This window comes from Aedes aegypti, chromosome 2 (assembly GCF_002204515.2).
Source record: "Aedes aegypti strain LVP_AGWG chromosome 2, AaegL5.0 Primary Assembly, whole genome shotgun sequence".
Lineage (NCBI taxonomy): Eukaryota > Metazoa > Arthropoda > Insecta > Diptera > Culicidae > Aedes > Aedes aegypti.
The window spans coordinates 344,439,937-344,465,662 of record NC_035108.1 but is presented as its reverse complement, the minus strand read 5'-3'; the positions used below and the strand labels follow the sequence as shown (position 1 = coordinate 344,465,662).

The following is a 25,726-nucleotide window of genomic DNA, read 5'->3' as shown; positions in this document are numbered from 1 at the left end:
ATTGACCCCTTGAAAATAGCCCAGAATATTCAAATGACTATTACTTCCATTTCACTCGATGAAACATTTGCAAAATAACAGAGAGGATGCTTGGATACCATGTCTATTGAATGATGGGTGCACAATTTATGGTAATTTTTCGATAATAACGGATTCGGACACACCGTGGTCCAAAACCGTGCAAACCATCACAACCATCCCTACGTTTCCAAGTGCGCTATCCAAATTTAATATTCACCGCACACATCTCCTTAAGAATAGATATAAATATTCGTGTAATGATGGACCATTTTACCATGAACACGCCGCCAATCCGTAGCGACGTCAACCGGAAAGTCGATGATGACGACGTTGATGGGCTTCTTCCGAGATGGCATCTGGTGTCCTCCCGGAGAGCAGAAACGAAATGAATGTCGTCATAGTCACGTCCAGCCCCTCGGACCATTACCCTGCTAGATGGACCGGTTGTTGCAAGAAAAAAGTCCAGCAGCACCCGGATATGCAAGGGCACGACCGAAACACGCCAAGAAGCCACCACGAATGCGACGACCAGCTCGGAGTGGAAGAATGGCGGAGAACGCTGCATATTCATAACGTATTCTGCTTACTGCTGTTGCTATTGCCGTTGTTGAACGAAGGTGGCTTCGGGGAGCCGGATTCTTCTCCCATCATCATCGTTGTCGTCGTCGTCGTTGTCGCTGCTGCCGATTTGCGCCGATTCTGGGCCGATGCTGATCGCGACTGTTGGACACGATTGGTTATGCCATTATTCCCGGATGCTGTCGTCGTCGAGGGAAGGCCACCGCCACCAGGGGGAGAACTGTGGTTATTGGTGCGGCGTTTTGGCGATGTGATGGACCTGTGGAGAGAGACGATAAGGTGGAGAAAAGATATGAGATTGCGATAGGGTTACCAGACGTACTCTTTTAAGAGTATATGTACTCCTTTTTGTCCTAAAAATGTGTACTGTTATTTTTTTGTTAAATCAAGTTAACATCAAGTGTACTGTTTTCCAGATATTTCGCAAGATTGACTATAAATTTGTAAATTTATAAGAATCTGAGATACGGTCGACTCTTTGTAACTTGATATTCAAGGTACCATCGTACTATCAGCGATCATCTTTTTGCCCACCCCTCCAATTATTTTCACGAGAAATCAAGTATCATTTCACCCCTAAATGATTCTAACAAATTATGTTGATTATTTCAAAATAACTAAATTTTAACGAAAATTTCTTAGAACAAATGTAGTTTGATTTAAACGTCTCCGAATTGGATATTTTATATTTGTGAAAATGTCATTCAGAAGTTAAACCACATTTTATCCCTAAAAAAATATGGTTTTTCAAATCAATTCACTAAAATATATACACATTTCAATAACAGTGTACTTTAAAAAATATTGCTATATCAAACCATAATGGTCAGCTTGAGTGTTTTGTCACCTTAGAGGAGCTTTTGGCAATAAAATACTTGACTCATTGTTGGAAGTTTTGTTTTCTTTGATATGGAAGGTATTTGTCAAATTATTTAATACTCAACTATAATCGCAAATATGAAATTTTGGATCCAATAATAATTTTTCTAACCGTTATAACGAAAAACAAAATGTACAAGTTCTCTTATTAATTTTGCAAAATAATATACATAATCATGAGCATGAGCATGATTGACCGCCCGCAGATGCTACTCCGTTATTGCAAGAACAGTAGCATCCTCAATGTGTAAGTACTGGTGCTCTCATTATTATAACAAACAATAATGGCGCCGGCTGCATCCGAATGCAGGTCAATTTAGGGATGGGAGGGAAATGTTGACATGTTACTTGCTTTACGGAAGCCGAGGAGTCCTCTGCACTTCCACAAGTAGACACTGGGAGTTTGGATATGGGAAAGGTTTGGGCAAAAGGATTCGTTTTGGTAAACGATAAATATATAATTTGAAATTAATGCGCCTAACCGGATTCGCGATATTACTCGATAAAAGCATTGAACGCCGAACAAGTGTTCGTCGCTCGCCCAGCAAGCGACAAGATCAAAGGATCAAACACTACTAACGCGATTTGCGATACTATTCCACCGTGGTTCGCGAACGACGCGCGACATTTTTGATCCTGCCCTCGTCGCTGGCCTCCGCAGGAGCAAGCAACCAGGTCGAAGGATCAAACAATACTCTTTGCAAAATAATATACAAAATTTTAGACTAACTAAGTCTTTTATATCTATATAAATAAAAATGGAATGGTGTTTGTATGTCACGAAATGGCTAACGAACAAGTTAATGGATCTGGATGATTCTTTCTCCGCTTTGTACGTCAAGGGTTCCGACGTGTTTGTGTGTGTTAAAATTCCAGGATATTCACCAGGAAAGTTGGAAAAATGAAAGTGAACTGGACTAGCATTTTGTATGGGAGAATTCACCGCAATTTTCAACAGCCTACTTGATGGCAAAACGAGTTTTGCCGGGACCACTAGTATGTTAATAAATTCAATACTAAAAATAGATATAATACTTAACTTAAAGGCTTTCATGGGCTTTTTCTCCATTAATTCATGGGTTTGATCCAAATAAGTTGTGCAATTTTGTAAATTTAAATTAAATATATGCGTTTTTGTAGAACGAAATGTTTTTCTGTCCAATATATCGTAACCACAAAACAATTTAAAACAAAACTATAAGAAGGAACGCAATGTTTTTCGACCTACAATAATTCTATGCCAATTTTCGGATTGTCATGCAAAGTATGCCAAAATCGTCTAAATGGGTCGGAACTTCACTTCGAGCAGGTGGCTAAAGTTTTTTCTTTCTTAAATTTGTACCAAACGCCTAAGCTTAAGGTAGGGAAATGTATTTGATCTATTTTGAAAAGCTTCTTTTGCAACAAGTTCATTTCGTCTTAATCTACATTTTTGCTTAAGTTTACATAAAGAAATTTCTTCAATATCTTGAGTTAAATCATTAAAATTTGTCAAAAAGAAACTCACTTTAGTCAACCTATTGCTTTTGAACTCCTGATTGAAAAAAAAAAAACTCCACATCAACAAATTTTATTAAAAACTATACGTAATGTATGTATTATCCAATACTGTACATTCGTTTAGATAAAAACAATCAAATCTTATTTTTTACAAAAAAAAATCGTTTAGGGATAAAACATTTGATAGGGACAAAAACATCCTATTTTTAAATATTGACTAGAAAACTTTGTCCCCTTAATATTTTCATGTAGTTGACGCCTATGTTCATGGTAACACTATGATGTTAGTTCACTAGAAATCAATATTACACATTTTCTTCTCTCAAATGTTCAAAAATAACTGTTTGTTGGTAAGACAGCTCCGTAGCTAGATTAAACTCCGATTTCAAATAATGTTCGTGTGCAGCCGGGTTTCCAATCTATAAAATAGTTTGCATCCAAATTTGGTCACATAAAATTTATGGCTTGAAGATAATGTGCTTTTGGGAGAGTAAAACGGGTTTAAAAACTGCCGAGCAGAAAAATTTAAAAATATTATTAGATTAACATTCAAGTAAAAAAGTAGCAACAAATGCAAACTTAAGCTTATCTAGTCCACCATGGGAACACATTTTTATATAAATTTAAAGCTCTACTCTGATTTTGTGGTTGGTATCGACTGTGACGGCTTATTTCTTTCTGGTTTTTTTCGGCTCTACCAGTCTTTGAGCAGCAAAAACTTTCCGAAGTTTCGGCGTATATCTAGCCTTCTTCAAGGATTTCTACAATTAAGTGAATAATTTATATAATAAATTATGTCAAACATTGTTTGCGTTGTGTGCTTACAAAAGCTGCGTTTTGTTGTCTGTATTAGTGTCTGATCTGACTTGAGATTGTCTTCTGTTTTCAATGGCGTCTCACTACGACTAATGTTGAAAAATTAGACATTGAAAATATCGATGGTATTAAGTTTCCCACGCACTCTTGACGTATCATTATATATAGAGTGCCAGTACCAATGGTTGTAATGTACCAGTAGATTGAACTATGGGATAAAACGTACATTTTTCGATAAAAACGACATGCGCTATTTTTGATGGATAGATCGCCTCTAGTTTAGTCGATTTACCAAATTTCAGCTTTTTATTTTATCAAAAAGTCATACACATAATTAAGTTAACGCAAAAAATTCGCTCCCTTGCGCCAGTACTTGTCGTCGTGTTCCAGTAGTGTATCAACAGATAGAAGAGGTTTTGAAATGGTTGTAAAAAAATGAAGGAATGTCCCAGAGGTAAACTTTATGCTTCATTCGAAAGATATTAGTTGCTGTTCAGAGTTTGTCCTATGTAAAAAATTACAACTACTGATCAGAACGGTGATTAATTTGGATGCTGTGTACGAGATGTAACATGCTCTAATAAATGAATAAATAAAATAACGTTCGTTTGTTGTCGTGCACACAATCAAAACCGAACGAATTAGGCATTTCACGGAGAAATTCTCTCTCTTTCGCTCTTCAACAAAACTTGAAAACAATGGTGCCAGTACTTGTCAACTTTGGCAGATACTGGCACCATTGTTTTCAGATTTCCCGAAGGAGAGAAAGAGAGCGATTTTCGGATGACGTCACCGTGCAATGGGAATATTGAGCTTCTCGAGAATTTTTAGCATTTCGATCACTTCCTCTTTACTTCGAATGTTACGCGCCATGGTCTAGTACTAGTTGGGCACTTTGCGAATCTTTTCTCAAAACCGCTGACCACCACATACGTTGCACGCCGATCGATTATGCGCCGAGTTGTGGGTCGGTCAAAACGATTTCAATCGCTTGCAACTTGAACCTATGAAGGTATGAACAATTTTATTCCATGTGTTTTGTATCGGTAAAACAATTATGATCGCTCTCCAGTTTAGGACTCGAGCCCTAAAAGTGATTCACTTCCTCGGCGCGATATTTTGACATTTCTTTATTTACTTTTTGGCTGGCGCACAACTCGGCACATGGGCCACCGTCGCGCAACTTGTTGGACAGTCTGCGGATTTAAGTAAAGATTCGCAATTGCAATAGGCAAAACAGACGAAATGTATCACAATCACAAAATGCTCAAACGTAATAGACACACACAAAATCTTAAAAAAACAGTTTACACTAACACATAGTTTGATCGTCAGTAAAGAAGGAAAAGCATTTGTGCGCGGGCGATAATTAGTGTCGAGCGTTTATCGAAAAGCATAGGTGCGGGCGAAAACTCAGTTGTTAACTTTTTAGTGACGAAACATTTCAGAAAAAACTGAGGGCTACCTATAATGATACGTCAAGAATGAGTGGAAAACTTAATACCATTGATAATTTTAATATTTAATTTTGCAATAGTAGCCATAGTGTAACGTCATTGAAAACCAAAGGATTACTAAGATGATCTCTTTTTGTTGTCTTTCTTAAAACGATAGCGGAGCTCACCCATGTGGGGAAATGAACCATGGCACATAATTTCAACAAATAACTAGCGTTTCGTTCTGAAGAAAATCTATGGTTTGATTATCCCAAGAAACATTTAGTTTTCTGTAGCTCCTTATCATCTAACAGCTCCAGCTAATTTCGTTGCGCTCCATGCGTTTTGTACAGTTTTCCCTTGTAGGGAAAGGTAAACATCGGAAAAATATACCTGTCAAATCCCATAGTGACACTAATACAGACAACAAAACGCAGCCTCTGTAAACACACAACACAAAACAATTGTTGACATAATTTTATTATATAAATTATTCACTTTATAAATCCTTGAAGAAGGCGAAATATACACCGAAAAGTCGGAAAGTTGAAGCAAAACTCATTTTAGCTGCCCAAAGACTGGTAGGGCTGATAAAACCCAGAAATAAACAACTCTACTCAAAAGAAATTTTGTTGTACCTGGTGAATTTTTCCAAAAGTTTTCTGAAATTCGTTTGTAGAGTATTGAAAAACCTTCGGGTTCCAAAGAACACATCGTTCTTTACAAACTTTGTCTTAAATTTTACGTTTTAAATATGAATTGATAAACAAGATTACAATATTCTGCTATCGTTTAAATCTACATTTGAACATTTCGTAGTTTGTTCAAAAGTTTATCCAAGCTACATTAGGGTGAAAACACATACATTAGCATGATAGCGTTCAATCACTGCTCTTAGTTTGTTCCTAACATGCGTTTTCAAGTTTTTCAACGAACAGAACCTTTCAGCGCAAGTCACAGCAAGAAGCCTCGTAACTTTTTATAGTAGTTTGTCGAAGGCAAATCTGCATGGTAGTTATTGAAACATTTCCAGATTGTAGATTAAAACTTGTGACTTTTCAGCTTAGCAACTAAACCACCAACTGCCATAATCTTTCCTAAATTTTTATTTGTAATCATTAATAACTAAAGAATAGCTTCTCCGGATATTCACATACTCTCTGGAGGGTTTAAAATTCCGCTCAGGCCTACTAATATATTTTTCAAAATATCGAATTTTGCGTCAAACAACTTTTTAAACGATATCGATATGCATACACATCTGCATGTTTGTTTGAAACAAACTTCTCTTCAAAAATCTGTAACCTTTTTATCAGAAAAGCGGAAAAAAACTAAGTTATTTTTGTCTCTTCAAAAGTCTTTAAATTAGAAAGCCACAGCATAGAACAATATAATTGTTGGTACAATTCACTTCTCCGGTGCTTGTGGATTTTGATAGTTCTCATTAAAAAAATTTGCTCTTGGGGGGTTTGACCCCCAAAACACCCCCTTGGTTGCACCATTGCGCAATAGACATGTTTGATAACAGGTTGATAACAAAATGTGTTATCTATTCCATAACATTTTTATAAAGCGTGTGAGGCAAAATTGACTTTCTGTGGTACAAAATTGTTTGGAGCGTAAGTTTAATTCAGAACATCCTTCTCTTATACATTTTCCGTGATTTATGAACATAATATTCAAAAAATATCAGATGATGCAATTTTATTTGTCAACTTGAACTCAGTGATGACAAACTTTACTATTACTTTGTTATTCGACAAACAAATTTGAGTACTTATTATTGTTATGTTGGCTGATAATTCAGCCAAGGTCAACCACGTGGTATTATCGGGTTTGGGAAAGTGCTATTTTGGCACGAAATAGTGTTTTGGGTTGAGTATTTATGAACCATGATCCTGTTTCTGTCAATTTGAGTTCTGTTTGATCCTTCGACCTTGACGCTTGCTCCTGCGGGGACGGGCGATGAGGGTTGGATCAAACATATCGCACGTCGGTCGAGTAGTGAAATGAAAACGCGGCGCGGATCATTAGTAGTGTCAAGCGCGTTAAAGACAATTTTTATTTCATGCATGTTTTTCTAACATCGTCCATGTCAAAATTATATGAGTCTGTAAAATAAAATCTTGGAAAATAGTAAGGAAATAATGGAGAACAATTAAAAACCTTAACTTTTTCGCTCCTTTGTACCAGTAGCAGTGGGGTGTTCCTATTATAGTGAAATTATATGGTAAATCAATGTAAACCACTATTATAGGAACAGAAGTAAGCAAATACCACTAGCAAATTTTTATAGAGGGCAATGGACGACCTCTGGCGATTTTTCTTTGGCAAACCATTGAAGAGATCAAACATCTGGATTATCATGAAGTACCCGTTACTATCAAAATCTCTCAATACCGTCAAAATCTGGACACTGGAATTGCTAATTCAATTTAAGAGCTCATGCAACTTAGGAAAAACGTTTCTTAGAAATTAACCCAAGATCGGTCGCATGCGTGTACTGAGTACACGCACCCTGAAAAAAGATCGCTCTTCATACACAGTTCGAGCGAGGTGGTGTCAGCAATGGTTGAATGCGCGACCGCTCTTGAGTTAAAAGACATCAACAAGCAGAAAGCAGCAGTTTTCACAAAGCCATCATATATTTAAAGATTTGAAAAAACAATCTGAAGCCCTCGGACTACCGAAGGTTTGTTTGTAGATTTAAAAAAAAATCGAAATTGGACGAATAGGGCTTTAGACAGATTGAAAGCTGTTCCTGAGCTAGTGCAGACTGGTTTGAAAGACAAGTTTTCCGAAAACTTAGTTGATAATACAATCAAATATAATCCCGGTCACCAAGTAATTACAGCTTACGGGCCACATCACACTACTATTCCAAATCCTTACGCGGGCCGCACTTTGGTGACCACTGCACTAACCCAATATCCTTTCCATCTTTCCAAATCTTGAAAACAAGTGTTAAGTTGAGTCTTATTTCTAAAAACTGTACCTTGTTTTGTCAAGTGCTTGCCCCAGACAACCAAGAATACATATACGTATAACGTTATGCGATCTTTGTGTGTGCAAAGTTTTATGTATGTATAAGATTCCGTAAAAAGCCTAACACATACGATATGTTATATAAAATATTGCATATATGCAATATGAGTCTATAGATTTTATAACGAAATAATCCTTACTCTTATGTGACAGAGTTGAGAAAATGTATTCTTCCCAGTCCGAGCAAATATGGTAACCCTGAGAATGGCTCGGAATGAATATATTGCGAGTCGAGTGGAAAAATGTAGGTTAGGAATGATTGCATTTTTCCTTTATCCGCTATTATATTGTGAATGTGGAACGCGGTGGTGCCGATTGTCATTTGCATCTGGTTTCTGGTGATTTGTCGGTTATCAGTTTATCGTGGAGTTTAATACATGAAAGAGGAAATAATGCTAATGCTTGAATGTGCACATTTTCTGGTTCAACAAAATGGAGAAGTTTGTACAGCAATCATCAAAGAAAATTTCATTGACTATGACTGCTATGAGTAACGCTAGTCACGCTCCAAATGAAAGTCTGCTATCAAATGATGTATTTATTACTAAGATCAGTGGTTCTCAGTGGTTACCAAGTATTTGAATTTGTTAATTTTAGATTCTACAATCACCTCATCCTTAATCTATACAATGTGTGCCACATTGTATTGATAGATACTTCTCTTCTAAAAAATATGTTCATGTAAATCGTTCTCATTTAAAACAACATTAAATAGCATATTATCAATAGATATTTCATCGATTAGGGCGATAAAACCAGATTCGGCCCATTTGTGTTTTTTTTTATCATCATGCGACGTAAAGCTTAATATAGTCGTTTGCTTTTGATGCCCTTCAATTCAATTATCTGGTAATTGGACAAATGAACTCATCAAGCCAACTTCAATCAAGATCTTATTAAGAAAATGAAAACCGAATTTAGTACTTTACCAATTAATAAATGGTATCGTACTCAAATCGGTTTTCATTTACCTTTACTTAGGTATTCCACTAAACAGCTCGAAGATTTATTAGCAAGTTCTTCTATTTTTGTAATTCCTCGAAGAAAAATTGTTCTGATTCCAAGTTCCTTACGTTTATCATTGCAAACAACTACTTTCATGTCAACGCTCCCAGATAACATCTCTGTTCAAGTACCATTTTACAGCTTGAAGCCATTAAAACAATGTCTTGAAACGGTAGACATTCTTCAAGCAGAACAGATCTCACTCCAGCTTATTTTCTATAATCCAATTGTAGAAACCATAACTGCAACGGTTACTGAACAGACATTGTTTCCTTATCTTATCACTGGTGTGACGACAGGCCAAAATCCACCATTCACAAAATGGGCGTATAAATGGTAGGAAGCCAAAGCTCCCGAGACGGTTATGGTGCCATTAAATCCTCGTCCACTGGCATTAAAACCGCCGAGATGGCGATGATGATGGTCAGATGGCCGGGAACTGCACGTTGAAAAAAAAAATCTCCAGTTTCAAAATCCGGTCTATCAGCTGACCGACACCGCGCTTTGAAGTGCAGAGAGTTCAAGGACTTGTGTGGCCATTGACCATTGACTGCTCTTCAGGATGGACGGTTGGTTTTGATGGTGATACCAGTACCTACATTGCCCATGATCGCATTGTCGACGTAAGCGATAATATGATCAAAATTTTTGGATTTAAAATGCATTTACTATGCTTTCAGACAAAAAGACTTAACATTTAGAACAATTCCCGTCAAAATTCAACGCTCATTTCGCATAGTTATCATCTGATTAGCATGTTACATTAATTTTTGAATTTGAATAGTTATGAAATATGCCATGCAATCTAGGAAATTCGAAATGACTGTTTAAAGTATTGGAATCGCTGAGAACAACAATTGCTTGTTCACAAATTTAGGTTATAAGGGTAAAACGAGATAACATGAGTAATTACATAATTTTATCCAATCAAACATGCAGTTTGTCTAGTGTTCATTATGATAATTTAGGATAAGGTTTCTATGGCGATGACCAGGTGTTTACGTTATTTCATGCATACAATCTTTTAACAAACTTTCTGTTTGAACGGATGAAATGATGTATGCGTTTCTATTCGACAAAAGAATGAATCAAAAATTTCCTCCCAGTCAATTTTTGAATTTCTATCTCTATTAAATGAAAAGATTAGTTTACTGAAACAGATTAAAAGATGCAAAATTGCTGCCCAAACCATAAAAACTTATTTTCTCAGCAATGGTACTGTTGGTGGTTACGTCAATCATGAAAACATGGACAGTACACTGGCTACTCCTAGTTATCTGGTCCTAGAATAGCTCCCATACACATACCGCAGCGTCATCGCTGGTCATTACAGGATTAAGTGCTACCTTTATGGCGACCTACTGTCGACGGGGACTGTCCCGTCACGAGAGACGAGACGGTGTCATATCGCAGGTGTACCTGACCTCGCCGACGGATCGATTCTTGACACATGCAAGTGATGCGATAAACTGATGAGCTGACGCTTGAATCGGAAATTTGATAATTTTTTGGCTTTGTTCCATGCAAACTAACCCTTAAAGAGATTGGCTCATTCAATTTTATCTTTCAACCATTGCAGAGAGTTTACCTGACGGTCTTTGAAGTAGAAGCATTAACCTAAGAATGCTAATGTCGCTGCTGTTCGTGTTACCAACATCTAGTTTGCCACGAACTGACAGCGTGAGTACCGGGCATCAAAGTGTCAAATTAATTATAAAACCCAAAACAACGACACGGTATTGAATAAACAATGTAAAACTATAATTCAAGGTAATAATAATTAAAATCAGTTTTGTGAGAACAGCGCTTCTAGCGTTCTACTACTAATATTTCTATTGTCTTTGACGTTCATGGGTCCTCTCGTGCGCAGCGGAAACGCGCCTTATCTAGTGAATTGGGAGTCGCGAGTTTGATTTTCACCGAGAAGACGGGAAACTTTTCCGCAAATTTTACTTCAATTTTATCTAAATGCAAAGTATATGAAATGTTTAGTTTTAAAAACTTCTACTCGACTGATTAACCTTAAAATATAAATCATAATAAAGAAATACACATTTTGATGATAAAAGTTGTTTTGGCAAGACATCTAGAGCATCCTAATGAATTTTACGGCTGGCACCATGTTTACATCCTTGAAGAAATTTATGAATGTCTTCACGGACAAAAATCTGATTCCCAAACCATGATTTACAAGCCATGAAATTCATGAATTGGCTTCGATATGATCTCAGGAAGACAAATCATGATTCATGGAGTCATAATCATTATTCTTCATAAGCGTAACATGCAGAGTAGACCTGTTCATATTTAAAAAAATGTCTGGAAATCTACCGGTCAAGCAGTATTCGGAATTCTCATGCCAAGAACAATGTCTGGTCAAATTTTCAGCTTATTTGATAAAGATTTCAGTATGCTTCAAGTTGAAAATGTGTTTTTGGACTTATTTCCAGGTATAAAAAATCATTACCAGCATATGGAAAATCAAAACCACTTACTATTACCACTATTTTAAAGCTAATTTTATTCTGTTAAAGTTTGTAGAACACGCTAATAAGATTAAATTAAGTTTTAACATTGTTTGATCCAAATTTGTACTCCGCAGTATCCAGAAATTACAGTTTTCTCAATATACATGGTATATAAAACACCCATTGGCATTATTTTTTCAGGCCCTAGTCAACGGGAATCAAACATAATACATTTATGAATTCATTGACCATCAACAGATTGCATGTTGCTTAAGGCAATAAATTACAATAAATGCCCAAAGATCGAACACCGCATCGCAACCTGATGATAGTTAAATCATGCATGACACATGTACCGGAAACGAACGAATTGAACAAGTTAGCATTGCTTTTTCTTTCTGAGTGATGATTGTTTTGATCGCATTTCACTGATCATTTAGAACGATTTGAAAACAGTCATCATCATCGACTGAGAAAAGGCAGTGCTAACGTGTTCATTTTTTGTATTCTCTGAAGCTCACGGTGGTGCTCTTGGCTCACCCACAGTGGATTTACAAATGTGCTTTATAATAAGCTATTTTTTACAATTTATTTTCGTAAGATAAATGGTAACTTTAAAAGAGATTGACTTTTAGATATGCATTGTCATCATGTCTGGAAATTAAAAATCCGAATTTTTCATGCAGGCACGCTGTTCAGTGAAAACACTTCCCGAAAAAAGAGGTTTTCAAGAACCTCGAGATACAAACCTCTACCAAACGATGTTAAAACTTGCTCCAATCAAAAAATCGTGTTCAGCAAAAGTTCGTAGAATTGGATAAACTACTATGTAGAGGTATTTCCGATAAATTTTGATGTTTTGTTCGGTAGTTATGATTTTTTCAAGCTTGAAAATAGCCCAAAAACACATAATTGATTTGAAGCACAACTAAATTTACTCTAAATTGAGTGAAATTTTGGCTAGTAGTTCATTTTGCAATGAAAAATTAAAGTATTGGTTGACTGGGGAGTTTCCAGACATTTTTGAAAATATGAATAGGTCTAATGCAGAGTGACAACACTTACTGGTGCGCTTTGCTTTAAGCCATTCGTATCGATCACCCGAAATTCAACACAATAAATTGGTAGTTTGATTAAGTAGGGGGGCTAGGGGCAAGAAGGACACCTTAAGATATATAGATTCAAATCATGGTTGATTACCACAAATTTTGAAGATTATTCCAGTGTAGGAGCAAGCTCACCTCTTGTTCTAAATGATGTTATCGATAGATTTCAAAAATATAAAATACACATGAGGATTTGAGATTTTTGAAACTGTCCTTTCTTATGAGGTTTTTAAACGAGGCACGGGGCAAGAGTGCCACTCGTATGGGGCAAGAAGGCCACCAGAGCAAAATGCCACAAATTTTGTATATTATTATTTCCCCGCCTGAACGATAAATTGTAGAGTAAGTAAAGATAAAAACTGAGGGATAGAAGTTGACTTATAGTTAAAAAGTAATTTTACGAAATTAATTTAGTTTTCATCTTATTTGACTGTAACAATAATAGTTAAAATTTTCAGAAACCATTTTGAATGTCCAAGATGGTTTATTTTGATTTAATTGAGTAGGAAACATTGATTGAATGCAATATTAAACAAGAAAAATAAAAGTTCATTTGATTTTATATGAGAAAATTGCGGTGTCCCTCTTGCCCCGTAAGACATACTGTTATTATATATGTAAAATTTAATGTCAAAAGGACTTTTCGAAAAAAAAATCCTCACAGCTATATTAAACAATTGAAAATCATCAATACTGTGCGGAAAAATCAATATGTTTTGTATTTATTGGGAGTCAAACCTTGTTTTCCAGTCTTACATTCTTATAATATTTCGCATATTCTGCGTTGGTGAGTTGAAGACATTTTTCTATTTTTTTGTACTAAACATTTTTAACTGTAATATTTACACAACCCTCAATTAGTACTCAATTTATACTTATCCTGCGTTAAACATCAAAAAATTGTTTTGAACTACGTGAAATTAGAGGTGGCACTTTTGCCCCAGGTGTCCTTCTTGCCTCATGTCCCCCTACGTGGCTCTCAATCAGAAAGTTCATTGTTCGAACATTGCTCTGACCTTTTTTACCGTTTAACTGACAGAACTATAAATAGATCATAATTGGATGCGCTTGTTATGATTTTGATCAGCTACAAAAACATAACACTTGTGTTGCGTTACGGCAATCTGACTCATGATATCATGAGTCCGAATCATGTTGTGTTTTCATCAGATGAATACACTCTGGAATCATGATATCTGGGTGCATAATCATGGTTATGGGACTCTGATTCTAACCCGCGCAAAAAAGTTTATTGATCCCATCAGTAATATGAAGTCAGCTGTTGATAGAGAGGTAAAAATCTCCTGTCTAAATCCAGCAATATCGGAAATACTTAGCGCGATTCTCTAATTCTTCATTTTAACTTTCCTATCGCATTTGCGTTATTTTTGGCCAATCGGCACGGTAAATGAGCTGAAACATTTTGTAAAAAAGAGATAGAAATCTGATTTTTTTTTACTTTTCCTAACTTTAGATTCGGTCGGAGATCCCGAAACCGGTTCCGCTAGAATGTGATGTGAATATTTTCAGACATTCATATAGTTTCATCATGCGACGACTCAAAATACACGATTTTTCAACCACTTTTCTTAACACCTAGCGTTACGTCTCTAGTTTTGCTATTTGACCATTTTTTTCCTATTTATATCGTTTGGCAAGCACAAAGATAGTTTATACCCGGAAAGTCGAGAAAATTTCCAACCCGGAATGATCCTCAACTATTCCAGATATTACTTCTGGGACTCCTCCTAATAATCCTCCAAAATTTCTTTCAAAGACTCGTTCACATATCAAGATTTCTACATATTGTTACAGAAGCTCACAGCTAACTATATGTTGTAAATTTCATTTTATTTTCATGCACGTATTTGGAGCATCAAAATAAACTTACACGATCAGGTAACATTCAAGCATCCTTAATTGAAAATTAAACGTGATGCTGTATCAAAAGATGAATTAGATTTACTTTTACTATATTCTTCTGTTTACGTTACATTGATATTTAAATATTATTTTCTGTGCTGTTCAAAATTACAGAAATTGATATTATTTTGTTATCAAGACGGCTTTGTTCTTAACTTGTCACATTTTTTTAAAAGATTCATTACAACATTTGTTTGATTTTTGAAATTGCTTTTGTGAGTTGATTGTGAATAATATCTGAAGTAATGAACAGTAACAAAATTTGCAATAATTCGGCAATGTTGTAGCATGTCTGAAACACGTTCTAAAATAATGTTGCTATAATTTTAATAGGATTTGTTATATTCTATACAAGCATGGTAAACATTATTGTATTCCTCTCGCTCACTTCCAGACGCAGTCAAGAGCGAGGTTGCCGTTTCTCCAACCAACCCGAGTGTTTCAATTTCCAATTCACGCTAAACCTGCTCAACGCAGCGCATGTGTTTAAACTACACAGAATGAGGCAAACAATGCAGGACTCTCTGGCTGAGTGAAAATTCTGTGTAAGTCGCACTCATGCTATGTGTAACCGATGTGTTGGCCATTGGCTGTGCGCGGATCGATGGAAATGGAACTGTCAGTCATCTCCCGCGTGGCAGCAAACAGTTGGCCGTTGGTAAGATAGGGAGTTTTCAGGGATTTTTTCCAGCGAAAAGCCGGAAGATGGTTGCAAATGAGAAAGCTTTCCCCCATTTGCTTCCGCTTCGGCTATTCGAATGGAAAAGTCTCTGAAAAACTTTGAAATCGGAATGTTTTTTTTAATGTTTTCAGAAGCAAAACAAACATGGAAGCGAATTCCGCATTCCAAGCGTTCCTCCTCTGTGCGCATTTCACTCATTCGGTTTGTTTACCACCGTTTGCACAAAACTGTGTACAGCCCCCTTTGCACAGAATCTGTGCTGCATGAAGAGAGGCAGATTTTGTGTACTCGGCACTCATTTCTGAGCGGATGAAGTTTAGCGTGAATGTGCTTTCTTCTTGTTCGCCGAGCGACAAGTTAGAGAAAAACGGCAACATAATGATTCACTACCGACTCCGTATGCCGAAGGCATCCGATTGCTACAGTGAATGATTCTTTACATTCCGATTCCGCACGAGTGGCTTTCGTGTTTGAGAGCTGATGAGCGCTCACTGACTGGGAATACACCCGGCGAAATGATTCAGTGAGTGCAAAATTCGTACATTTGGCAGAAAGCATTCAGAAACACGCTAAACTTCATCCGCTCAGAAATGAGTGCCGAGTACACAAAATCGGCCTCTCTTCATGCAGCACAGATTCTGTGCAAAGGGGGCTGTACACAGTTTTGTGCAAACGGTGGTAAACAAACCGAATGAGTGAAATGCGCACAGAGGAGGAACGCTTGGAATGCGGAATTCGCTTCCATGTTTGTTTTGCTTCTGAAAACATTAAAAAAACATTCCGATTTTAAAGTTTTTCAGAGATTTTTTCATTCGAATAGGCCGAAGCGGAAGCAAATGGGGGAAAAATTTTCTCATTTGCGACCATCTTCCGGCTTTTCACTGGAAAAAATCCCTGAAAACTCCCCATCTTACCAACGGCCAACTGTTTGCTGCCGCGCGGGAGATGACTGACAGTTCCATTTCCATCGATCCGCGCACAGCCAATGGCCAACACATCGGTTACACATAGCATGAGTGCGACTTACACAGAGTTTTCACTCAGCCAGAGAGTCCTGCATTGGTTGCCTCATTCTGTGTAGTTTTAGCACATGCGCTGCGTTGAGCAGGCATAGCGTGAAGAAATGGCGAACGCGTTTATTCGTGTCTCTCATTTAAGAGCGGAGTGGTGCTCTCTCCGCTCAGTGAATCTTTTGATTTTCGGTTTATCTCAACACGCTAAACTTCATCCGCTCAGAAATGAGTGCCGAGTACACAAAATCTGCCTCTCTTCATGCAGCACAGATTCTGTGCAAAGGGGGCTGTACACAGTTTTGTGCAAACGGTGGTAAACAAACCGAATGAGTGAAATGCGCACAGAGGAGGAACGCTTGGAATGCGGAATTCGCTTCCATGTTTGTTTTGCTTCTGAAAACATTAAAAAAAACATTCCGATTTCAAAGTTTTTCAGAGACTTTTCCATTCGAATAGCCGAAGCGGAAGCAAATGGGGGAAAGCTTTCTCATTTGCAACCATCTTCCGGCTTTTCGCTGGAAAAAATCCCTGAAAACTACCTATCTTACCAACGGCCAACTGTTTGCTGCCACGCGGGAGATGACTGACAGTTCCATTTCCATCGATCCGCGCACAGCCAATGGCCAACACATCGGTTACACATAGCATGAGTGCGGCTTACACAGAATTTTCACTCAGCCAGAGAGTCCTGCATTGTTTGCCTCATTCTGTGTAGTTTAAACACATGCGCTGCGTTGAGCAGGTTTAGCGTGAATCGTTTGCGATTCATCGGGATTGCGCTCACCCTACAGTACTTACCCGATTTTGTCTGCCCCCGATTTTGTCTACCCCCGATTTTGTCAGCTTTTTACCCGATTTTGTCAGCCTATTTGAAATTTGTCAAAAAATTGTTATCGCCATGTTTTATCACGTTTACATTAAAATTGATGATGATGTTTGATGTCATACACGCATGGGCGTTGCCAGAGGGGGCAATGGCAATGCCTTTTATCAAGTGTTAAAAAGCGATACTACCAATATAAGGGAGGGGGGAGGCCTTGATAAAAAAAACTGGCTACGCTCATGTCCATCGCTCTCTTAAAAGTCCATTTAACCATGTAACAAGTCAAAATTTGAAAAACAGGAACAAAATAAAATGACCCGATTTTGTCAGGTTCCCCATTTTGTGAGCCTAGAATTCATCGAGGGGCTGACAAAATCGGGTCCTTACGGTATTTCTATTGAAAATACATATAAAAAATTCTGAAATGCTGCATTTGAAGATTAAGTGTATATGCAATGGATCTCCCGTTTTCAAAATGACGTCCAAGTAAGAGGAGCAGCGTGTCAAACATAACATAACAACATAACAGACCTTTGATGTTCTAGGCAGACTTGGTGAGCTGCCACTATAGGGAAAAAGCAATCGAGAGGTATGATGTGAACAACGTGGTTTTGGTATCCAAAGATCACAACTCACCCAGCAGCCCAGAACTCTGCCCTATCGATCGGTATTGGACCTTGATCAGATGGAATTAAAAAAAAACTAAATCTATGGAAAACGAGCAGCAGTTTAAATCAAGCTGGCGTTAGGCGACAAATAAGTTCGATGGTACACAATGTAATTTTATAGAAAGCGTTAACCTAAAAGCACATCAACTCGGATTTGGCAAACCAAAATAATTAACGAATATTTTTTCCTTCAAATATATGAATTGAGCAGCCAAGAGAGAAAAAAAAAGTTTTCTTATAATGAATTTTGACTGAAAAATTCACTTATTTTGTCGACCAATTTTTGCGCGACGGCTGCTTGGGCACGTCAGGAGTTAATCATCAATATTAACCTCCTTTTCCCGAGCAGCCTAGATAGCCGCGTAGTGTCGGTAGCGGTTGTTTCAACTGGCTAAGAGTTAACACTACGGACTGCCTGTTCCGGTGGTAAAAGTCCACCTCACAGGTGACCCCTAATTTATGGTGTGATGCGTACCGTGCCTAGGAATGAATGGTTAGGGGGGTCTAAATAAAACCTAACCGCTAACGGAGCCTGTGGGGTACCAGGGCGCCCTCCACAGTATTGAGTCCTTCCTGTGCTACCCGGAGCAATGGTGCAGGTGACCTTGTGTTTCTCCGAGATAATCGGCTGCCCTTCTTCAGTCTCTATCCTGAGGCTAAATAAGGGTGGGATTATGAATATGCTGACATTTAATTTAAATTATCACCTATATGGATTCGCATTATGCGTTTTACACAGTGTATTCTGTGCTCTTTCGCCTTTGGCGACTTCAAATAGATACCGATCTGGTTTTTTCGTTGCTGGTCTTTTTTTGTGCTGAGATTGCAAAAAGCTTAATCCTGCCTAGTTTGGGTAGTGGCTACGGTTAGGTTAGCTCAGATCAATTTTCAGCATAAAAGAACAGCAACGATCAATCTTTGCAGACTCATGCAAAATGGTGCAGCCCAAGTGGCGCTAGTACAATAACCCTACTTTCGTAGAGGGAACTTCTATCCAGGTAACCTTGTGGACCCAGTTTTTGCTACTTTCAGCAAACTTGAAATGGCAAACTCGCGCTGATCACATCATCTGGGGCAGCTCAGATATCAATTTGAGAGGCTCCAGTCTGATGGAATACTTTCGTAGTACAGACCTTGGATTACTTAACATAGGCAATCGCCCAACCTTCATGGTTTCTAATAGAGAAGAAGTGTTAGACATAACGCTCTGCTCGAATAGAATCAGTCACGAGTTGACGAATTGGCATGTATCAGATGAGGAATCATTATCTGATCATCGCTACATCTTCTTTGAACATTCAAATGTAACTGCGCAGACTTTGCGTTTTAGGAATCCCCGCTCAAGAAACTGGGAACTCTATATTGAATTGGTTGCGACCAAATTTCATGGATATTCTCCGTCCATTGAAAATCCAAGTGATCTGCATGATGCCGTTGATACTACAACATCCTACATTATGGAAGTTTTTGAAGAAGCATGTCCTCTGCGGTCTGTAAAGACCTCAAGAGTGCTATAAAAGCTCCTGCTTCGGCCAACTCAAGGTCGAAGCGTGTTATCGCATGTCGAACTCAAATTGAGGAACTGAATTCAGTCAACTCTGTAAACCTTGTATGGGTACCTGGCCATTCTTCCATCGCTGGAAATGAATTGGCCGATGAGCTAGCTCGCGATGGAGCATCGCATGACTTCATTGGCCCTGAGCCGGCTATTCCAATTTCGAAGTGCTGGGTGAAGCTTCAGATAAATTCTTGGGCGGCAACTCAGCACAAGCAATATTGGAATAGTTTGGAGTCATGTCGTCAAACAAAATTGTACATTACTGAGCCATCTCCAAGGGTGGCGAAGTATTTAACAAATCTGTCAAAGCAGAATTGCAGTCTCTTGGTCAGAGCGTTGACAGGCCAACTATCAAATAGCAAACATTCAGCGTGCTGACTCTTTTGTTTGATAGTTGTGACTCCGATTATGGAACTTCGTATCACCTGATATGTAACTGTCCAGTTTTTGTGCAAATGCGCTTCCAATTACTTGGTTTCTAATAGAGAAGAAGTGTTAGACATAACGCTCTGCTCGAATAGAATCAGTCACGAGTTTACGAACTTATTAAGTGAAACTGATTTCAGAAACCTGAATCTTCAGGACATTCTGTTATTCGTAACCCGCTGTGGTAATGAGCTATAGGCTCTCTTTACGCTCATGCGTTTTGCAGTGTCCTTTTTAGGGCGCTGTTCGAACCCATTGTGGTATGGAGCTACATGCTCTCAATTCGCTTATGCGATTTTCCCTCTTCAAGGGACCCCACTCCTATTTCCTCCCATCTTTCCCTTCCCTTTCCTCTCCCATCGGGTAGATGATGAAATAGGCTCAAATATGGCGATGGCACAAATCTCCCAAATGGCGGGGAACGTGCCTCTGGAGCCGGCCTTCTGATACCTGATACCTGGTGTAAATTTTGTTAAGATTTTTGATATTTTAACTACTGACGTTATATGTTTTATAACAACTAGTGATTCAATAAAATCATACCAGACCCACACATTCTGATAAAATCTTGTATCTTCTATCTGGTCGAGACTCTTCTAAGGATTCCTCCGGGAATTTCTCTTCAGGGATTTATGCAGAGATGTCTTCAAGACTTTCTCCATGTTTTAGTACGGCGATTTCTTCAAGAATTACTCCATATGTTTCATTTCTCCAAAATTTCCTCTGGTACTTTTCTCGAGATTCTTTTTCAAATTATTCCCGATTGTCCTCTGGGTCCGCTCCAGAAATTCTCCTAGAGAAATTCATCCTGGGATTCCTCAAGAGTTTCCTTTAGGATTCTCTTAGGCAAAAAAATCACTACCGTTTTGATTCATATTACGGACAGCTTCAAACTCCGGACACTCTACTTTGTATGGGAAACATTTCACATGAAATGTTTTAATTTTTGCCGTTCAAAATTTCATAGATATTAATGGAAAACTCTAATTAAAACGAGCCACAAAAGTGAGAACTTTTACTTTTGAGGCTCGTTTTAATTAGAGTTGTCCATTAATATCTATGTAGTTTTGTAATGTTCAACTGTTATAGTGGTTTGAAGATTTCAATTGATGATTTGACTTCTCTTGTTATAATATGCTTGAGCTGTCCAAAGTGTCCGGAACATGAAGCAAGCTGAACTATGGGGGATTAGGAGCATAATGAACACCCGGGGCGAAATGGACACTCCCTCAATCTCTGAGAATATGCATACTTCATCAAAAGTTCATACACTGCATGAAATCTGTATTGCATTTGAAATGTTTGACGGTAAAAAAGTTTATGTTTTGATTCAATCGTCCTTCGAAATTTGACTTTAGGTTTTTCTCTGTTTTAAATTGGCAAATAAGCAAGGGGGTGGGAGAATCCAATTTTTGAGCAAAATAACGAACCCAGAAAGGTTCTTTTCAGCTCTTATGATAGAGGGAGAACCCTTTTACACATCGGAACAACTGACACTGACAGACATCAAATATTTTGGAATGGACCGATGCACGAGTTCACTAATTTGACGTTTGAGCGGTGCCGAATTCACTCGTTGTCATGGTCACGTAAATAACACGGCACCGCTCAAACGTCAGATAGTGAATTCGTGCATCGGTCCATAATTAAATTTCATGCAAGTGTTCATGTTGCCCCGATACCTTTTTGATAGTTTTGTTTTGGACCTAATTTTCAATCTCACTTTTCTGGCATATGATATGATTTTTATTACCATGAATGAATGTAGCACGTCGTACTAACATAAAACTTGAAAACTAGCCGGGAGTAATTTAGGAAAATGTCATTATATGGTCTTAAAACAAGCATTTGCTTGATGTGTCCATTATGCCCGGAATTCCCCTAGCGTTCGGAATGAGAGTCATTAAAAGTCTACACATTTCTATTTATTTAAAATTATTCATGTTGCGGAATCAAAATCTTCACTCACCATTCCAAAGGTCGTTGCGTTGGGATCATACAGAATAATTTATTTTAAATGTATTTTGATAAGTTATACTCCGCTGAGGCCTTAAGTGTATGAAAATGAATCAAAACGGTACATGAATTATTCTAAGGATTTTTTTCAGGTTATCTGGCAGGTATTTCCCTTAAAATTTCTCCAGAGATTCGTTCAGAGCCTCTTACAACTCCTCTGGGGAATTCTCAGAGATTTCCTCTAGAAATTCCTATAGAGACTCGCCCATGAATTTGTCCAAGGATTCTATCAACATTAATAAGAATTCATCCAGAATTACATCTGCGATTTTTTATACATTCTTTTAGGAACTCGTTTCCTAAAGAAGTTTTTTGAAAAAATCTGGAGAAATTCTTGCAGAAGCCCTTAGAGAGATTGCTGAATAAATCTCTGGATGAATTCGGCTTTTTTATGATAAAAACTGGGTAGACGAAAAGCATATTTCTTTAAAATATGCAGAGAAAATCATTAAGAGTTTTTTTTTTGAAACAATCCTTTGTGAAATTCCTGAAGTAAAAATTGACAAAAAAACGCTGTAAAGATTTGGCTAGTGAAATCCCTGGATGAGTCTCTGGATAAACTCCTGTAGGAATCTCTAAAGGGTTTCTGGAAGATTTCCTGGAGAATCTTTGGAGGTAGCTCATGAAAAACTACTGTAGAGATTTTGCTGGTGGAATTTGTAGGACAATATCTGAAGGAAGAAAAACTCTTGGAGGCATCCCCGAAGGATTTTTTGGAGTCCCAGAACGAGTCCCTGGAGAAAGTCCTGAGTAATCTCTGGAGGATTATGTTTATGTTACGATAATAATTAATGTCGCGATTTTGCTCGTGGTTACTCTGGGAGAATTCCTGCAAGTAATTTGTGAGTTGTGGAACACCTGCAGGAATTCCTGGTAGAGTTTCTGGATCGATCCGGGGAAGAATCCCGGAAAAAATCACTGGAATAATTCCTGGAAGAATCTTCAGAAGTCTACTTGGGGATATCTTTGTATGTTTCCGTGGAGGAATCCTCGTAAGAAATTCCGTAGTAATCACTGGAGAAATATCTTGAGTAATCCTTGAATAAATTGCCTAGGTTGTAGGTTATGGCTTTCAGTCTATTATGCTCAAAAACGGATTTTAAGTTTTCATCCGACGTTTCGGACACATTTATTGTGCCTTTTTTAAGGAGTTAACTGTGTTCTGTTTTCACGTTAACTCCTTGAAAAAGGCACAATAAATGTGTCCGAAACGTCGGATGAAAACTAAAAATCCGTTTTTGAGCATAATAGACTGAAGGCCATAATCTACAACATAATCATCACTCTTGTCCGAATACATTTTTGCCGATTATGAAAGTCCCAAAATTGGTTTAAGATCCTTGGTAGATTATTTCATGCTCTGAAAGATTTTTTTTTTTTGATGAAATGGAAGCTATTGTGTTGTTTGCTTCCATCATTATTAATGCATTGTTTACAATCAAATAAAATTGAGGACTAATATTATACAATATTCTCACATCTGACATACCTGTGTTACTTCAGGGATTTCGGTTGACAAAGCTCATTAAAGAGCGAGGTCTTCGTGGCATCTTGAATGATGGATGGAAATGGAAGATACTTCCAAATATCACATAATCCAAAAGCTCTTTATTTAGTAACCTTCAAGTAGACACGTTGTCACGATAAATGGGATGCCAATAAATTGGTCAACTACAGTCAACTTTCCCTAACTCCATATTGAAGAGACCATCGAGTTAGGAGGTATCGAGTTACAGAATACAAAAAAGTGCAACTACGATCCAAGGGAACATCGAGTTTGCCATGAAAACCATTTTATAACATGGTTCTCTAACTCAATATCGAAACATCACATATCGACTGAGGGAGATTTAACTGTAATACATAAAATGCCTTTAACCACTTGTGAACAGCAAATCGAAACTATGTTACGAATAAGCTTTTAATCTTCAAACAAATTTTCAGGCCAGCCATATTGTATGCTGTACCAATATGGACCAGCTGTTGTAATACCAGGAAGAAAGCTTTGCAGAGGATTCAAAATAAAGTTTTTAAAATAATTCTGAAGCTCCATCCCTGGTAGGGTACTAATGAGTTAAATATAATATCCAATGTTGAAATATTGGAACAAATGTTGAATAAAATTATTGATAAATTTAGACAAAAATCGTTGCAATCTTCTATTGCCACGATAAATTTATTATTAAACCTAGGTTAAGTTAGTTGAAAGCTTTTTTTTTCTCTCACAGGTGAAATCAGCTTACCTGTACAATTTCTGAATGTCCAATGGTATGTAATATGTGGATAACAAAATGGTAATAAAAGCTCAAATTAGTTTTCTCAAATTAGGATGAAATTGTTGCCTAACACAGAACCCCTAGATATAAGAAATGAATGTAATGTTCGAAATGAAACTTATAAAGTTAAAAACAATCAAGAAATCGCACGTATTCCACTTCTCAGTCGTATGAATACAGTAAGCGAGTAAATTTCAAGTGTTATTCCTTTCGATGTCGAAATTGAAACCCAAAAAACCTAAATCTTCAAAATGTATCCCTTAAAAATCCATCCAGCAAACGCATGCCCTCGAAACCGAAACCGAGTGGCATTCGCGAACGTGACCAGGGCAAACATTTCGCTCCGGATTACATCTCCGGACACGGAAGCAGCAAGTGGAAATAATGAAAGGAAAACAGCAAATCCACCCTGCGACCGTTTTGTGACACGATAAGCCGGAATGGTGCAGCATTTTTCTCGGATTTCATCTGCTCAAATCGAGTGCACACTGCACTTGAAGTCACGTTCCCCTTCATCCCGGGAAAGGAGAACAAGGAGAACAGGAAACTGGGATGTAAGTAACTGCAATAACTGGGAGTAGCGTTGCATCCAGGAGGGGATGATGCTTAATGGTACCATTTAAGAATTTGAGCTTGATGGAACGGTGAGAAGAAAGTGTTTCTCTCACGGGAGCAATTGAACGATTAAACTCTGCACATCAAGCGGGATTTGTGAGCAAGGGCGTAGTCAGGTGTCCCATAATCACGAATCGCAATCTGCTGAATCAACAATTTGAATTCCTACACGAATTCCTTTAATACAAACTCCAGGACTACTTGCAAAGATTTTTCCTGAAATCTCTGGAAATTTGTTTTACAAGAAATAGGTAAGTTCAATGGAGCGTCTAAAAGAGAATTAATGAAATTTTGCTGGATGAATCCGGACAATGTCATTTTATGAAAAGTTTCAAATTTATTACTGAAGCAATTCAGTTTATATATTTGCAGGATATTCAGCCAACTATCTTTTACTTGGTATTCAATATCGAGTTAGAATACCATAGTAAAAGTTGGTTTTCATGGCTACGTCGATAATACCTTAGATTGCAATTGTACTGGTTTTGTTCTCCATAAAACGATGCATCCCTAACTCGATGGTCTCTTCAATGTCGAGTTATGGTGAGTAGACTTTAGTTGATTATTTTTGTAGGAAGGGTATCTAGAATTCCAGCTGGATACATTTTTTTTAAAGAAACCTCGGAGAAGTTTATGAAAATAATCCTAATATTTTTAAGAATCCAGTCTACAGTAATCTTTTAATTTTACAAGTATGAAGAAATATTATTCAAACTTTTTTGCAATATACTACAGATCACATACAGGCTTCGTCCTTTGGCGGAGAGGCCAAAGATTTTGACATCTCTGAGGTGACTCAGGTAAGTCAGATGTGAAAATATTGTTTAATATTGGTCCCAAAATGCTGCCTTGGGAAACACCAGCTCTTACA

At 37.6% G+C, this 25,726-nt stretch overlaps 1 protein-coding gene across 1 annotated transcript in view; it reads right to left on the bottom strand.

Annotated features, from left to right (window-relative positions):
* Positions 1-278: 278 nt before the first annotated feature.
* The window catches only part of LOC5569051 (cyclic nucleotide-gated cation channel subunit A), a 304,593-nt gene continuing 279,145 nt past the window's right edge, over positions 279-25,726 (bottom strand). The window contains exon 13 of the mRNA XM_021846153.1: positions 279-859. Within this exon, the coding sequence (XP_021701845.1) occupies positions 589-859 (271 nt within the window). The 3' untranslated portion in view covers positions 279-588. The remainder of the gene's footprint in view (positions 860-25,726) is intronic.